This window comes from Amblyraja radiata, chromosome 1, assembly GCF_010909765.2.
Source record: "Amblyraja radiata isolate CabotCenter1 chromosome 1, sAmbRad1.1.pri, whole genome shotgun sequence".
Lineage (NCBI taxonomy): Eukaryota > Metazoa > Chordata > Chondrichthyes > Rajiformes > Rajidae > Amblyraja > Amblyraja radiata.
The window spans coordinates 168,469,991-168,487,855 of record NC_045956.1 but is presented as its reverse complement, the minus strand read 5'-3'; the positions used below and the strand labels follow the sequence as shown (position 1 = coordinate 168,487,855).

Here is a 17,865-nt window from a genome sequence, read left to right as displayed (position 1 = left end):
CAGTTAAAATGACATTAAAGTAAATACTGAAATACTGATACTACTGAAGAGGTACCGAAGTGTGAAAACGCATACATCCAGATTCAGGGACAGTTTCTTCCCCGCTGTTATCAGGCAACTGGACCATCTCATCAGCAACCAAAGGGTGGTCCCGAGTGGTGAGAGTTAGCAGCTTCAAATCCTGGATGTTAACACCTCAAGTGACCCATCCTAGGCCCAGCATGAAGGCAGCACACAAGCCTCCCTATGTTCTTAGAAGTTTAGAGATTTGGCGAGTCACCAAATGCTCCGACTACAAATGCACTGTCGAAAGTATCCCGACTAGTTGCATCATGGCCTAGCGTGGTAATTCCAATGCATGCTAATGCAAGAGGCTGCAGAGAGTGGTGGGCTCAGCCCAGTCATAAGGTGGCCCATCAAGTCTACTCCGCCATTCAATCATGGATGATCTATAGGGCCTGTCCCACTTAGGCGGTTTTTTTAGGCGGCTAAGGCAATGGAATTCACGAAGTCAGCATCGGCGACAACCTACGACAGCACCTACGTCAGGAGAAGACAAGCTACGATAGGCCCACAGTCGCCGAAACGTTTTGAACATTTCAAAATCCAGCGACGACCAGAAAAACGCTACAACTCTTTGGGCAACTGAGGAGACGACTCACGACCGTACAGGCGTGACCCATGCGACCGTGTGGCGACAGACTAGTCGCCGGCAGTTGCCTAAAAAAATCACCTAAGTGGGACAGGCCCTTATCTCTCCCTCCTAACCCAATTTTCCTGCCTTTCTCCCCATAACCCCCGACACCTGTACTGATCAATAATCTATCTATCTCTGCCATAAAAATATCAATTGACTTGGCTTTCTGTGACAAAGAATTCCACAGATTCATCACCCTCTGACTAAAGAAATCCCTCCTCATTTTCTTCCTAAAGGAACATCCTTTAATTCTGAGGCTATGACCTCTATCCTAGACTCTTCCACTAGTGGAAACATCCTCTCCACATCCACTCTATCCAAGCCTTTCACTATTCGTTAAGTTTCCATGAGGTCCCCCCCTCATCCATTTAAACTCCAGCGAGTACAGGCCCAGTGCCGTCAAACGCTCGTCATGTGTTAACCGGTCCATCGTGGTCATAGGCCTTCTCAAGCAGAGAAAACTTCTACACGAGACACTGCTTCAAGTGGACGGCATCTATTAAGGATCCCCACCAGCTGCGGCTTGCCCTCTCCTTGCTGCCACCACCATTGGGCAGGTGGTACAGAAGCCCCAAAGTCCCAGAGCGGCAGGTTCACAAGTTCCAGGAGTAGAATTAGGCCATTCGGCCCATCGAGGTCTACTCCGCCATTCAATCATGGCTGATCTTTGCCTCCTAATCCCACTTTTTCAGCCTTCTCCCAACCTTTGACACCCGTTCTAATCAAGAATTTGCCTATCTCTCTGCCTTACAAATATCTACTGGCGGCCTCCACAACCCTCTGTGGCAATGCGTTCCATAGATTAACTACCCCCTGTCTACCTTCCTCCTCACCTTTCTAAAAGAGCGCCCTTTATTACTGAGGCTGTGACCTCTGGTCCTGGACTCTCCCACCAGTGGAAACATCCTTTCCACATCCACTTTATATACGTTCAAGAAAGGCTACTTTCCAACAACCATCCGGTACTTGTCCCAGCCTGCCTAATCCTAATCCTACTTCAGTAATGAAACACTATGCTACCATGGACTTGGTTGCCTTTTCTGCTTCCCCCACCACTGTCTGGTTTAATTTATGTTTTGCCCTAGACTATATGCATGTGAAGCTGCTGCAAGACTTCCATTGTACCTGTACCTCACTGGACATGACAATAAACTCTACCTGACCTGGGGAGATGGCTGGATTTTGCTGTCCTATCTAACCCAGCCATTGTATCACTTCCCCTTTTTATTAGCCTCATCTGAGCAATGCTCTGCCCAGAGTTGGGTCCTTTGCCCAAATATCTCCCTTTGTGATTTGGAATTGAAATGTCTGATAACAGAATAGAACGGAGATGGGGAGGAATTTCTTTAGCCAGAGGGCGGTGAATCTGTGAATTCATTGCCACAGTCGGTGGGTGGATGCCCACGTCATGGGGTATTTTTAAAAGCAGAGATTGACTCGGTTCTTGATGAGTAAGGGCGTCAAAGGTTACGGGGAGAAGGCAGAAGAATAGGGTTGAGAGGGAAAAATAGATCAGCCATAAATGAATGGCAGTGCAGGCTTGATGGACAGCAGACTGAATAGCTTAATTATGCTCATATGTCTTATGATCATATGTCCTTTGATCAGTCATACATGACATTTTATTACATTAGATGCATGGAGACCCATGAATAGGAATAGAATAAGGCTATTCGGGCCCCTTGAGTCTGTTCTGCAATTTGATGTAATTATTTTATTTTTTATTTTCTTTTCCCCTCTCTCAACCCCATTATCCTGCCTTCTCCCATTAACCTTTGATTCCCTCTATTAATCAAGACCCTAACAATTCTCCCGCTTAAAATACCCAATGTCTGGCCTCCACCGCCGTCTGTGGCCTTTGCTATTGTACAGGTCGACACATCAAGTGATGCCAAGATTCTAGGAAGGGTGAGAATGGTGAAAATAAGATAGACAAAATGCTGGGGTAACTCAGCAGGTCAGACAGCATCTCTGGAGAAAAGGAATAGGTGACGTTTTCAGTCGAGGAACCCTCTTCGATCTCTCAGTCTGAAGAAGGGTACCGACCCAAACGTCACTATTTCGTTACTCCAGAGATGCCGTTGAGTACTCCAGCATTTTGTGTTTAACCTTGCTGTAAACCAGCATCTGCAGTTCCTTCCTACACAGCGAGCGGAGAAAAATAACCTGGACATGAAAAGGAACCATTACACAGCTTTTGGTTAAAGGCACTGCTCACTTTCTGAAGTGGAAGAATCTGCAGAAGACAGAGGAGTCGCTGTCGTCTCTGTAGCGGTGGTAGCTGGCCAAGCGACACTCCCTGCACTTGCGCAGGTGTGGAGCCACGATGAGACACGAGCCGTCCTGCAGAAAGGACTCGCCGCTCTGCTGCAGGGCACGGACTTTGTGAACGTCGCTCAGCACCGACTGCGAGACGCTGGCTACAAAACACAACAAGATCCACCAACAGAACGAGCATTGCTTTTGTCTTTTTGCATTATTATTGTCTGTTTTTTATGTGCGTATGCACGTGCATGCATATACACACACATATAAACAATATACTAAACAAAAAAGTTCTATACATATATAACAGCACACTAAACAATATAATAAATGAAGAAAGTGCAGTATGTATATACTATAAACACACATATACATAAACAATATAATAAGCAGAAAACTATACATTTTTTAAAGTTCAGTATATATATATATATATATAGATATATATATAGATATATATACACACATAAATATAAAACATTGAAAATAAATTAAAATAAAGTTCAATATACATATATACTATACACACACACACACACACATATATATATATAGATATATATATATGTGTGTGTGTGTGTGTGTGTGTGTGTGTGTGTGTGTATAGTATATATGTATATTGAACTTTATTTTAATTTATTTTCAATGTTTTATATTTCTAAAAGAGCGCCCTTTATTACTGAGGCTGTGACCTCTGGTTGGCTTACAGGTACAATATAAAAAATGGAAAACAAAATGTCTGTGTCTGTCTTTTTTAATTTTTGTTTTCAATGTTTATTATGTGTGTGTATTATATATATATAAGACAGACACAGACATTTTGTTTTCCATTTATTATATTGTTTACAGTGTACTATGTTTACATATTATGTTGTGCAGCTAAAAGTAAGAATTTCATTGTTCTATCTGGGACATACAGTGCCCTCCCTACTATTTGGGACAAAGACCCATCATTAGTTATTGCCTTTGTGCCCCACAATTTGAGATTCGTAATCAGGAAAATTAATCACATGTGGTGAAAGTGTACATTGCCAGATTTTAATAAGAGGTCGTGTATTCCGATTTACGCGCCTTGCCCAGGTCAAAGGTCACTATGCATAAACAGCTCTTGAAAGCAGTGGACCTTCATTTCTTCTGTTTTTTCAGCTTTGATTCTTCAAGGTAAATAGATATTGATTTCAAACTATGAAATTGTTGTATTTATTGTTCCTTTGTTAAAAGCTAAGATTATTTTGTCGTTGTGAGCGAGATCGTGCTCGTCCATGGTCAATGTTGGCCGGCGTGGGGAGGAAGCCAAGTTGCGGCAACGTTTTGTGTTTATCCCCGTTGATGGCCGGTGCTCGGCTTTCGCCGGCGCCGGGGGTTGGCCGCTGGCGGTCCCCGGCCCGTTGAGGAGTGTGGTTTGGCTGGAGTTGGCGCTACTTCTCCGCGCTGGCTGTGGGCCTGGGGCCGCTGGTGTCGTCGGTCACAGCCAGCGCGGAGAAGTGGCGGCAACCCCAGCTCAACTCCCGCCGGGCCAACCGACAGCCCCGGACCAAAGCGCTGCAGCTACTCGGCCTCCTCCCCGCGCCAGCTGCGAGCCTGGCCCGGCCCAACACCTCCGGTCACCCCCGGACAGGGACGAGGACTGGGATGGTCCAGCAGCAACTCAACTGACCCGGGCCCGACACCGACCACGGACGAACAAGATCTCGCTCACTCACCAAAGCATGAAGCAATAAACATAGAAAATAGGTGCAGGTAAGAGGCCATTCGGCCCTTCGAGCCAGCACCGCCATTCATTGTGATCATGGCTGATCGTCCCCAATCAATAACCCGTGCCTGCCTTCTCCCCATATCCCTTGACTCCATTAGTCCCTAGAGCTCTATCTAACCCACTCTTAAATCCATCCAGTGATTTGGCCTCCACTGCCCTCTGTGGCAGGGAATTCCATAAATTCACAACTCTCTGGGTGAAAAGTTTTTTCTCACCTCAGTCTTAAATGACCTCCCCTTTATTCTTAGACTGTGGCCCCTGGTTCTGGACTCACCCAACATTGGGAACATTTTTCCTGCATCTAGCTTGTCCAGTCCTTTTAGAATTTTATATGTTTCTATAAGATTCCCCCTCATCCTTCTAAACTCCAGTGAATACAAGCCTAGTCTTTTCAATCTTTCCTCATATGACAGTCCCGCCATCCCAGGGATCAATCTCGTGAACCTACGCTGCACTGCCTCAATCACAAGGATAGCTAGCCTTCCTCAAATTAGGAGACCAAAACTGCACACAATACTCCAGATGTGGTCCCACCAGAGACCTATACAACTGCAGAAGAACCTCTTTACTCCTATACTGAAATCCTCTTGGTATGAAGGCCAACATTCCATTAGCTTTCTTCACTGCCTGCTGTACCTGTAAGCCAACTTTCAGTGACCGGTTTATAAGGACGCCCAGGTCTCGCTGCACCTCCCCCTTACCTAACCTAACCCCATTGAGATAATAATCTGCCCCCTTGTTTTTGCCGCCAAAGTGGATAACCTCACATTTATCTATATTATACTGCATCTGCCACGCATCTGCCCACTCACTCAACCTGTCCAGGTCACCCTGCAACCTCCACAACATCCTCTTCACAGTTCACACTGCCACCAGCTTTGTGTCATCCGCAAATTTGCTAGTATTGATCCTAATTCCCTCTTCCAAATCTTCTAAACACGACAAAATAATCTTAGCTTTTACCTAAGGAACAATAAATACAACAATTTCATGGTTTGAAAGCAATATTTTCTTACCTAGAAGAAACAAAGCTGGAAAAAACAGAAGAAATGAAGGTTCACTGCTTCACTGCTTGCCAGGGCTGTTTATGCACAGTGACCTTTGACCTGGAATACCGAACTCGCTTATTAAGGCCAATTTTATACATTTTGGTTTCACCATGTAAAAATTACAGCAGTGTTTATACATAGTCCTCCCATTTCAGGGCACCATAATGTTTGGGACACAGCAATGGCATGTAAATGAAGGTAGTCATGTTTAGTATTTTGTTGCATATCCTTTCCATGCAATGGCTGCTTGATGTCTGCGATTCATGGACATCACCAGTTGCTGGGTGTCTTCTCTGGTGATGCTCTGCCAGGCCTGTATTGCAGCCATTTTTAGCTTATGCTTGTTTTGGGGGCTAGTCCCCTTCAGTTTTCTCTTCAGCATACAAAAGGCATGCTCAATTGGGTACAGATCGGGTGATTGACTTGGCCACTCTAGAATTGATCATTTTTTAGCTTTGAAGAACTCCTTTCTTGCTTTAGCAGTGTGTTTTGGATCATTGTCTTGCTGTAGAATGAGCCAATTAGTTTTTAGGCATTTGTTTGAACTTGAGCAGATAGGATATGTCTATACATGTCAGAATTCACTATGCTACTACCAGTTGTATCATAATGAAGAGTATTTCTGATCTGTCGGACAGGTGTTCGGCGATTTTTCTTTATTATAGAGAGAATTATTTTGTCATCAGCTGTGGAGGTCTTCCTTGGCCTGCCAGTTCCTTTGCAATTAGTAAGCTCACCGGTGCTCTCTTTCTTCTTAATGATGTTCCAAACAGTTGATTTTGGTAAGCCTAAGGTTTGGCTGGTGTCTCTAACAGTTTTATTCTTGTTTCTCAGTCTCATAATGGCTTTTTTGTCTTTCATTGGCACAACTTTGGTCCTCATGTTGATAAACAGCAATAAAAGTTTCCAAATGTGATGGAAAGACTGGGGGAAAGACTAGGTGCGGAGAGCTCTCTTATACCTGCATTAAGGAGGCAATTAAACACACCTGAGCAATTACAAACACCTGTGAAGCCATGTGGCCCAAACATTATGGTGCCCTGAAATGGGGGAACTATGTATAAACACCGCTGTAATTTCTACATGGTGACGTCAAAATATATCAAATTACCATTTAATAATATCTGACAATGTGCACTTTAACCACATGTGATTTTTTAAATTACAAATCTCAAATGTGGAGTACAAGAGGCAAATAACTAAATGATGGGTCTTATCTCAAACATGGAGGGCACAATAAAACACTCTTGACTCATGGGACTAGGGGAGATTATGTGTTCGGCACGGACTAGAGGGGTCGAGATGGCCTGTTTCCGTGCTGTAATTGTTATATGGTTATTTATATGGTTATATGAGTCACTCTGGTGTACAGAGAGCGCATGAAGAACTATCCAGCGACTACAATAGTCCAGAGGAGGTTTATGAGAATGACCACAGGGGATGAATGGGTTAGTACCTGGGCAGCCCAGTGGCGCAGCGGTAGAGTTGCTGCCTCACAGCACCAGCGAACTGGGTTCAATCCTGACTATGGGTGCTGTCTGTGTGGAGTTAGTACGTTCTCCCTGTGGCCACGTACATTTTCTCTGGGTGCTCTGGTTTTGTCCCACATCTCAAAGACGTGCAGGTTTGCAGGTACTTGGAATCTGTAAATTGCCCCTAGTGTATAGAACTAGTATAGAAGTGATGGATGGTCGGAGTGGGCTCGGTGAGCCAAAGGGCCCATTTCCACGCTGTATCTCTAAATTACTTTCTGGAGTTTAGAAGGACGAGGGAGGGTCTCATTGAATCCCACTGGATAATCAAAGAATAGAATAAAAGGACGTACCTTTAGGAAGGAGATGAGAATTTCTTTAGTCAGAGGGTGGTAAATCTGTGGAATTCATTGCCAGACGGCTGTGGAGACCAAGTCAATGGATATTTTTACGGTAAAGATTGATAGATACGAGATTAGTATGGGTGTCAAGGGTTTTGGGGAGAAGACAGGTAAATGGGGTTGAGAGGGAGAGATAGATCAGCCATGATTGAATGGCCTAATCCTATGATTTATAAACGAACATGGGCAAATGGGACGAGCTTGGATGGGGTGGGCCGAAGGGCCTCTTTCTGTGCTGTATGACCTCATGACGTGCCCAGATTAAACAGTGCACTCACCTCTGCCTCTGCTTGCTTTAGACAGCGTGTTCCTTGGCCGATCGCCTCCTTCCCCCTTAGTGGGTGTCCAGGTCTTGGGGGTGGGGGGGTCAGAGCCGAGTTCGGAGCTCATTCCAGACAAGCAGCTCAGTTCGCTGGTCGTACTCTCTGCGTCACTCTCGTACTCCTCAGCCTGTGTATCGGGCCCCGTTGGCGAAGCCCGGCCGCGGCTTCCCTCGGCATGGTCAGGTCTGGCGAGTCGCTGGCTCTCGGCATCACCCAGGATAGCACCGGAGGGGCCGAACCCCTGGGGCACGCTCAACTGAGCGGCACCCGTCTCACCAGACCCGCCGCCGGCATCGGGGAGCGCTGGGCCGCCCTCCGCAGGGCCGGTCGTCACGACGACGGAGGCCTCCTCTGGGGGAGGTCTCCTTTCCTCGCCCTTCCCCAACAGCCCGCTCCTTGAAGCCTGGAACGGCACTGGCGGCTGCAAAGGCATCGCAGGACGGGCGGGGCAGTTGGAGGCAAACCCAGACCAGGACTGTCGTGTGGTGTAACCACCCGCCCCCGGGAAACCCCCCTCAGAGGAAGCTTCCTGTGCGGACCCCAGAGGTAGTCTTGAGGAGTCGGAGTCAGGCCGGGTGGGGTCCGCGCTGCTGCCGCCGCCGCTGCTGCTCGCTGAAACATTGTCACCATCGCTCAGGGACTCCCCCATCCTCGTCTGGTTCACAGTCCTAAACGTCAAAACAGAAGGTGAAGCAAACAGCCCATCGGCATGGAAACCGTGACCAAAATTATCAACGGCACGAGGCCCTCAACTGGATCTCACTCCCACCGCTTCAACTCTTCCCAAAAAGAATGGCAGAAGGAAGAAAAAGAAAAGAAAAGAGAAACAGTGCTGGCACCAAGTGTTGAATTGAAGCGCCGCTGCAGGTGGAGCTGCTGCCCGAGACCCAGGATCAATCCCGACCTCGGATGCTGTCTGTTTGGTTCTTGCATGTTCTCCCTGTGACTGTATGTCGTCCCCCCCCCCCCCCCCAAGTGTTCCAGTTTCCTCCCACATCCCGAAGACCTGCAGGTAGGTTAACTGGCCAATGACCTCTTAGTGTAGGCAAGTGACACACGAGGAGCTGATGGACAAGTGGGAGGAACGCAGGAAAAAGGACAAAATAAGGTTCCCCATCGGCTACGCTCGGATTTTTCACAGACTTAGAAGTTGCAAGTTAGTTACCGGGTTGTAGAAACCTTCTGTGTGCTATTTCAGAGGAGATGTTGTATTTATCTATGGTAGGATTGGACAGGATAGCGTGCAGAACAAGTCTTTTACTGTACACACATGTACTTAAATAAACTACACTTTACTAAATTTATCTGGAACTAAAGTGTTAATCACGATATTCCATTTATCATATATCTGTGCACAATGGATGGCTCAATGGTAATCATGTATTGTCTTTCCCAAGACTTTGTTAGTACACAAAAGCTTTTCACTGTACCTCGATACAAGTAACGATAAACAAAACTCAAACTCCACTACATTAAACTAGGAAGGACATAGTTTAGTACAGTTAACTCAGTCCTTACATCCAAGCTAAGTTTCCCACAATAGAAATAAATTCTAAATATTTAATCAGGAATTATATTTATATAATAAAAATATAATAATAATAAGTTACAATAATTGACATGTAGAAATTGTAACTCAAGAGGGACAGGCTGCAAAGAAGGAATGGGTAACATTTCAGGTCGAGACCCTTCTTCAGTCTGAAGAAGGGTCTCGATCTGAAACGTCACCCATTCCTTCTCTCCAGAAATGTTGCTTGTCCCGCTGACTTACTCCGGCACTTTGTGTCTATCTTCCATTTAAAACAGCATCTGCAGTTCTTTCCTACACATGTAGAAATTGTATTTGGCAGGAAAAGTGGTAAACCAACGTGCAATTTGTGAAGGACCACTCTAAAATTAAATATTAATCTCCAGTGTGAAACAAGTTTTTTTTTTAAATCTCCCGAAGGTGGCAGAGGTTGACTCACCCAGGGGGTGCCGCGGTGGTGATGGCAGGAGGCGAGTTGGCAGGTGGAGGTGTGGTGCGCCTCAGCTCCTTGCTACCGGCAGTAGTGGCAGCGCTACCGTACAGCATGTCTCCCAGGGCCGAGTGAACAAACTGAGCCTGCAGCGAGGACAAGGAGGTGGGGCAGCGTTAGCTTGTTGGGTCCGTGGACAAGGTACACTCTCTCACTACCCGAGGGATACGCCACGCAAATGCACTGTCATAATCTGGAGGGTTTCTGTTCACCTGCAGGGCAACCCAAAGAGATGGAACACGGCAGGTTATCACCTTCCACATCCTTGAAAGGTATTCTCCACTCTGGTCAGCTTTACTGAAGGCTTTTACTGATGGCATTTCATCAAAACACTCATCTCACAAACAATTTTGAATCCTCCAATTTTAGGTAACTAACCACACCTCGTATTCCACTTGGGGAGCTTATGAACATATGGTACAAAGAATGGGATGAACATTTAATTCTCCAATTTTAGTTAACTACAAAACTCCCCTCCCTTCTCCCCCCTTAAACCCTTTACACCACACTCACTCCGGTGTCCCCACCTGAACTCGCATCTATTCCCCACCACCCCCCCATTTTCATCTCCCATCACCTGCATCAAACTATTGCTTGCGAGGCTTTGTCCTGCCCCTCCTCTCTCCCAGCTTTCTTCCCCCTGCTACCACCCCACAATCAGTCTGAATGGTCCCGACCCAAATCATCACCTCTCCATGTTCTCCAGAGATGCTGCCTGACCCACTGACCCTGCATTTTGTGTCAATTCTGTCACCCAACATCTGCAGTTCCTCGTATCAGCAAAAAAATACATCTTCACACTCCAGGGGCAAAGATCGTAGGCAGTGATTCAACAATATTGTGTTTGGTAATTGTAACCAATTTGTGATAATTTGTGCTCAATCCTGGTATAGTGCTTTGTAAGTTAATACTTCTTCCATTAAAATGCACCAATATTTATTCACCAGATGGATATTCCATAGAAAATAGGTGTTGGAGTAGGCCATTCGGCCCTTTGAGTACCCAGTTCCTGCTTTCTTCCCATATCCCTTGATTCCGTTAGCCCTAAGAGCTATATCTAACTCTCTCTTGAATACATCCAGTGAATTGGTTTCACATCAGCGGATGACAAAGCTGGGTGGAGTTTGCGGATGACACAAAGCTGGGTGGCAGTGCGAGCTGCGAGAATGCTATGAGGCTGCAGGGTGACTTGGATAGGTTGGGCGAGTGGGCAGATGCAGTATAATGTGGATAAATGTGATGGCAAGAACAAGGCGGCAGATTATTATCTGAATGGTGTCAGATTAGGAAAAGGCAAGGCGCAACGAGACCTGGGTATCCTTGTACATCAGTCACTGAAAGTTAGTATGCAGGTACAGCACGCAGCGAAGAAAGCAAATGGCATGTTGGCCTTCATAGCGATAAGAGCAAGGAGGTCCTACTGCAGTTGTACAGGGCCCTGGTGAGGCCGCACCTGGAGTATTGTGTGCAGTTTTGGTCTACTAATTTGAGAAAGGACATTCTTGCTATTGAGGGAGTGCAGCGTAGGTTCACAAGGTTAATTCCCAGGATGGCGGGACTGATAATATGATGAAAGAATGGGTCGACTGGGCTTGTATTCAATGGAATTTAGAAGGATGAGAGGGGATCGCAGAGAAATATATAAAATTCTCAAGGGAGTGGACAGGCGAGATGCAGGAAAAATATTCCCGTTATTGGGGGAGTCCAGAACCAGGGGACACAGTTTAAGAATAAGGGGAGGTCATTTAGGACTGTGATGAGGAAAATCTTTTTCACCCAGAGAGTTGTGAATCTGTGGAATTCTGTGCCACAGAAGGTAGTGGAGGCCAATTCACTGGATGTTTTCAAGAGAAAGTTAGATATAGCTCTTAGGGTTAATGGAATCAAGGGATATGGGGGAAAAGAAGGAACAGGGTACTGATTTTGGATGATCAGCCATGATCTAATTGAATGGCAATGCTGGCTCGAAGGCCCCAATGGCCTACTCCTGTACCTATTTTCTATATTTCTATGTTCTTAGAATCTACAAGGGACCAAAGGTGCTCTGAGCCTCAACGATACGCTAAGTATTTTATAACATTTTCCAAACATTTCAACATCATGCAGTTCTGATGTGCATAGAGTGTGAATAGTTAGAAACGCCAATAACTTATCATTCATTGCCTAGGGAACTGAATGCAAACGTACGGAAATTATATAGCTGCATATATTTACCAAATCTGGAGTCCGTGTACAGAGTGGATTAAGGGGAAAGGTTTCGAGGGATATGGTCCAAAAGGGACTGCATGAGTTGGGTGAAGTTTGAAATCCTGCGTGGAATATAACTATTATTGCAGAAGGACACAATGCGCTGGAGTAACTCAGCAGATCAGGGCGGCACAGTGGCACAGCGGGAGTTGCCGCCTTACAGCGCCAGAGACCCTGGTTCAATCCTGACTACAGGACATCCCCAGTTTGTACGATAGCGCTGGTGTACGGGAACCGCTAATCCCCGCTGATTCGAAGGGCCACGCTTTATCTCTTAACTAAACCGAAAAAGTATTCCACTGTATCTCGGTAGAGGTGATGTTTTAGGTCAGGACCCTTCTTCAGACCGAACTGCAACTTAGATGCACAGACCTCTCGCCCAGAGTAGGGGAATCGAGGACCAGAGGACATAGGTTCAAGGTGAAGGGGAAAAGATTTCACAGGAATCTGAGGGGTAACGTTTTCACACAAAGGGTGGTGGGTGTATGGAACAAGCTGCCAGAGGAGGTAGTTGAGGCTGGGACTACCCCAACATTTAAGAAACAGTTAGATAGGTACATAGATAGGAAAGGTTTGGAGGGATATGGACCAAGTGCAGGCAGGTGGGACTAGTGTAGCTGGGACATGTTGGCTGGTGTGGGCGAGATGGGCCTGTTTCCACACTGTATCACTCTATGACTCTAGAACTGTGTGCAAATAAATAGTGACATTAAAGAGCGGCCAAGGTGGGATCAGGTAAAACAAGGCTTACTTCAAAGGGAGAATAAATGGTATCCTTGCGTGAGCGGATGAAGTCAGGCCGATGCTTCTGAAGGCTGGAGACGGCGAGCGCGGGGCTGGCTGACGCGGCGGCCTCTCGCCGGGCCGCGGGCTGCACTTTGTCCTCCACTACTACAGTGCGCCCGTTATCCAATGGGCGGGTGGAGAAAGCCAGGTTAAAGCTGTTCCAGCTGGCGTTAAACCCAAACAAAGGCTTCGGCTTCTGGGGAGCCAGAGCCTTCGCACTTTTGGCCTCCTCGCCGCCCTCGGGAAGAAGCCCGTTCTTGCGGCAGCTGGCAGACCCTGGGAGCGGCGGCACCTTCCCGTCCCGCAGCTCCACGGTCTCCGCTGGATCGGGGCGGGCAGTGCTGTCGTTACTGCGGAGGCCGGCAGTCCCTCGGGGCCTTGCTCCTCACCGCGGCTCGCGGTCTCATCCACATGTATGTCCCTCGCTCTTTTGGCTCCGTTGTCGTCCTGGACCTCAGCAGACTTTCTCTTCGTTGATTGGGCTTTGGTGGAGTCACCTGCGTTTAACACACCTGCAGTCAGTGCACGGAGCTGAACAAAAGCGATCGCACCATTGACAAAACGTGCACCTCTCCATTCATAAGCAATAGTAAGCAGCATTAGGCCATTCGGCCCATCCAGTGTACTCCTGCCGTCCAATCGTGGCAGATCTATCTCTCCCTCCTAATCTCTCTACAGTGTGGCACATCCCCTTCAAACTTTACCCCTCTCACCTTTGAAGCAAATACCAGAAGGCATCGACTGTGGAGCTCAAGTCAATGGATATTTTTTACGGTGGAGAGTGACAGATTCTTGAGTAATCAAGGTGTCGTGGTTATGGGGAGAAGGCAGGAGAATGGGGTTGAGGTAGATCAGCCATAATTGAATAGGAAAGAACTGCAATGCTGGCTTAAATCAAAGGTAGACACAAAATGCTGGAGTAACTCAGCGGACAGGCAGCATCGCTGGAGAGAAGGAATAGCTGACGGAGTCTGAAGAAGGGTCACGACCCAAAACGTCACCCATTCCTTCTGTCCAGAGATGCTGCCCTTCCCGCTGAGTTACTCCAGCACTTTGTGTCGACCTGGCCATAATTGAATAACGGAATGGACATGATGGGGCAAATGGCTCAATTCTGCTCCTCGAACTTATAGCTTTACAGTGAGTGGGGCAACGTTTTAAATAATAATAATAACTTTATTTATAAAGCACTTTAAACAACCGCAGTTGCCACAAAGTGCTGTACATGAGAACTCATGGACAAAAAGTTATTACAAACCATTAAAAACCGTAAAACGAAGGACTGTGCAGGGCAAGTATTTTTTAAATAGGTGGCGGGCCGGTGCCTGTAACGTGCTGCTGGGGGTGGTGGTTCAGGCAGATACAATAGTGGCTTTTAAGCGATTTTTGGATGGGTACATGGATTGGCTGGGAATGGAGGGATACGGATTATGATGCAGGCAGATAAGAGATGGTCTTGGCTTCATGTTCGGCACAGACATTGTGGGCCAAGAAACCGTTCTATATCCTATGTCCAGGAACAGCTCAATGTCTTACAGAGACATCAGCTGAGGCCACTTTTAGCACCACAAACCAGGAGCCGTGCCATGATTCAGGACAAAGTTAAACGGAAAGATTCAAGGTATCAAGTCTAATAGAATGGCTCGAAGGGCCTCCTCCTACGCCTATTTTCTAAGAAACAACCTCTGCATGCAAACTTGGAAAATATTTAGGGCTTTTCAATGTATTTAAAAAAAAAAAATGTATTCAGAACTAAAATCAGAAATGTTGATTCAGCCTGCAGTTACTTTGTGGACAAGCCCATGTCCACATTTGTTGAGTTATAAATACTGCTCGAGAGATTGAGAAAGGGGAGGGAGATGTCAATGAAGGGTGGCACAGCGGTAGAGTTGCTGCCTCACAGCACCAGAGACCCGGGTTAGATCCAGACTGTGGGTGCTTGTCTGTATGTTCTCCCCGTGACCTGCGTGGATTTTCTCCGGGTGCTCCGGCTTCCCCCCCCCCCACACTCAAAGTACGTACAGGTTTGTAGGTTAATTGGTTTGGTAGACTGCAATCTTCTGTTTAATGTAACCAATGAAAACAGAGACAGACAGGACAGATTAATTGTTAGTGGAAATTAAAACATTGCAGGTGCTGGAAACCCGAGTTAAAGCTGAAAATGCCGGGAACACTCCACCGGAAGAGAAGCGATAACAGTAAACCCTCGCAATATCGGGTCTCCGTGTAATGGATTTTGATACCGCGGGCCGATGCTCCCGTTGCAACCTCTCCCCACTGCACTTCCGCCAGTCTCCCGGTTGCGGGAGTGGTGAGAGCGAGCAGCGTGAAGGCAGCGTGACTACCGGGCCCATCTCCGGCATCTGCGGCTCCCCGGCCTGTGCGATCCTGCTTGTTCACCCCCCCCCCCCCCCCGATATTTTTGTAGCTCGCTGCTAACTTTCACAACGGTGGTGCAGCGGTAGAGTTTCTGCCTGACAGCAGCCAGAGACCCGAGTGCGATCCTGGCTTGGGTTCTGTCTGCACGTTCCCTCTTTGACCTCGTGGGTTTTCTCCGGGTGCTCCTGGTTCCCTCCCACCCGCCAAAGACGTGTAGGTTTGTAGGTTAATTGGCGTCTTGTAAATGGCCCCTCGTGTATAGGGAGGTGGATACGAAATGGGACAACATAAAACGGGTGGTCGCTGGTTGGTGTGGACTCGGTGGGCCAATGGGCCCGTTTCCATGCTGTATCTCTAAACTAAACCAAACTAACACCACACCTCACTCATTGTTTGTCACAGGAGGAGGCCATTCAGCCCACCGAGTGTGCAGGATAGAGCTAGTTCACGGGGTAATCGGTGGTTGGCGCTGATTCGGTAGGCCTAAGGGCCTGTTTCCACGCTGTAACTCTAAACTATCTATCCTCTCCCCATGCCCCAAAATGATCCAGATGTCTGAAGGTTAGTCGGTAACAAAATATCGTAGCTCAGTTACTCACCGGATTCAATCCCGTTCTTGGTCAGTGCCTCAACATCCTCCTCGTGAAGGAAATCCATGTGAATCAGAGCAGGGTCAACAATCTGCTTCTCAGACGCCTGCAACATACAAAGACATGTTCTGCTGCTTAAATACTCAGGGCAAAGCTCAAAACGGATTCACACAAGGCACGTTGCCCTGGAACAAATCAAAAGAACAAAAGACTTCAATTTTACTTGCCGAGCTTAATCACGCCTCTCTTCCAGCTTTGTGTTCATAAGTTGCAGGAGCAGAATAAGGCCATTCAGTCCATCAAGTCTACTCTGCCATTGAATCACGGCTGATCTATCTATCCCTCTCAACTCCATTCTCCTGCCTTCATCCCATAGCCCCTGACACACGTACTAATCAAGAATCTGCCAATCTCCGCCTTTAAGAACATCCATTGACTTGACCTCCACAGCAGTCTGTGGAGCTTTCTCTCTCCAACCCCCCCCCAACCCCACCCCCCCCAACGCTTGAAGAAGCATTCCGACCTAAATCTTCACCTATCCATTTCTTCGGAGATGCTGCCTGACCCACAGAGTTACTCCAGGAACTTTGCATCTTATTTTTTTGTCGCAAACCAGCATCTGCAGTTCCTTGCGCCGTCTACTTCAATATTAGAACCTGCCATGGGCTCAGCAAGACGGAATCCACAACCCGGTTCTGTAAATTCAGGGCCGCTCGGCTGTGAAGCTTCAGGACGATGGTTAGTTTAATGACGGTACCATTAGGAGGTTCAGCGCAGGAATGCATTTCTGCGCTCTATCCACGGGTGCTCTGTACATCACTTTAGACTATAACAATGCAATTTTGCCTCTAACTCAAAGAATCCAAATAAAAACATTCCACTCCTGCAAAGCCAATGACCAAACTGGATGAAATTTCAACACCTGGGTATTTAAATGTTTCTTGGATAAAACGTTCGACTTTCAGGAATTCAGCGTCCAGGATTTTACTGTAAGTGCCTGTAGGATGGACAGGTACATGTATTGTCAGATTTAGAGGGATATGGGCCAAATGCAGGCATGTGAGACTAGTGCAGATGAGACATGTTGGTCGGCGTGGGCAAATTGGGCCAAAGGGCCTGTTTTCGTGCTGTATGGCTCCAGAACCAGGGGCCACAGTCTTAGAATAAGGGGAGGTCATTAAGACTGAGGTGAGAAAAAAGTTTTCACCCAGAGAGTTGTGAATTTATGGAATTCCCTGCCACAGAGGGCAGTGGAGGCCAAGTCACTGGATGGATTTAAGAGAGAGTTAGATAGAGCTCTAGGGGCTAGTGGAGTCAAGGGATATGGGGAGAAGGCAGGCACGGGTTATTGATAGGGGACGATCAGCCATGATCACAATGAATGGCGTGTTGCTGGCTCGAAGGGCCGAATGGCGCCTCCTGCACCTATTTTCTATGTTTCTATGTAACCCCATGCGATTACGTGCTTAGTGCTAAACTAGCTCGCCATCAACTTGCTCCAAGAATTATAAATTAATTTATTATAATTATTTAACAATTATTCTTTCAGAATCACTATTTTGAGGCAAGTAGCGGTTGCTGAGCGGGTGGAGCTGCGCCCTCACAGCAGCAGAGACTCGGGTTCTATCCTGACCCGGGTTGGTGTAAGTGTGGAGTTGCAATTTCTCGTTAAATGAATTATAATGATTATGAATAATTCTTGGGAGCAAGTTGATGTTCTCCCTGTGCCCGCGTGGGTTTCCTCCGGTGATCCGGTTTCCACCCACATCCAAAGACGTGTGGGCTTGTAGGTCAATTGGCCTCTGTATACAAACTTGCCCCTCGCATGTAGGGAGTGGATAACGAAAGTGAGATAAGATAAAACTTGTGTGAACGGGTGATC

The 17,865-nt window shown here is 47.0% G+C and overlaps 1 protein-coding gene across 4 annotated transcripts in view; it reads right to left on the bottom strand.

The window, feature by feature from the left end:
* kdm3a (lysine demethylase 3A) overlaps positions 1-16,089 on the bottom strand; it is a 61,803-nt gene extending 45,714 nt beyond the window's left edge. For all 4 annotated transcript variants that reach the window (XM_033034993.1, XM_033035002.1, XM_033035017.1 and 1 more), the window contains exons 1-5: positions 15,993-16,089; positions 12,980-13,511; positions 9,931-10,067; positions 7,919-8,631; positions 2,916-3,117 (exon numbers count right to left, since the gene is read on the bottom strand). In XM_033034993.1, coding sequence (XP_032890884.1) covers positions 2,916-3,117; positions 7,919-8,631; positions 9,931-10,037 — 1,022 coding nt within the window. In that variant the 5' untranslated portion in view covers positions 10,038-10,067; positions 12,980-13,511; positions 15,993-16,089. The remainder of the gene's footprint in view (positions 1-2,915; positions 3,118-7,918; positions 8,632-9,930; positions 10,068-12,979; positions 13,512-15,992) is intronic.
* Between the last annotated feature and the right edge of the window lie 1,776 nt (positions 16,090-17,865).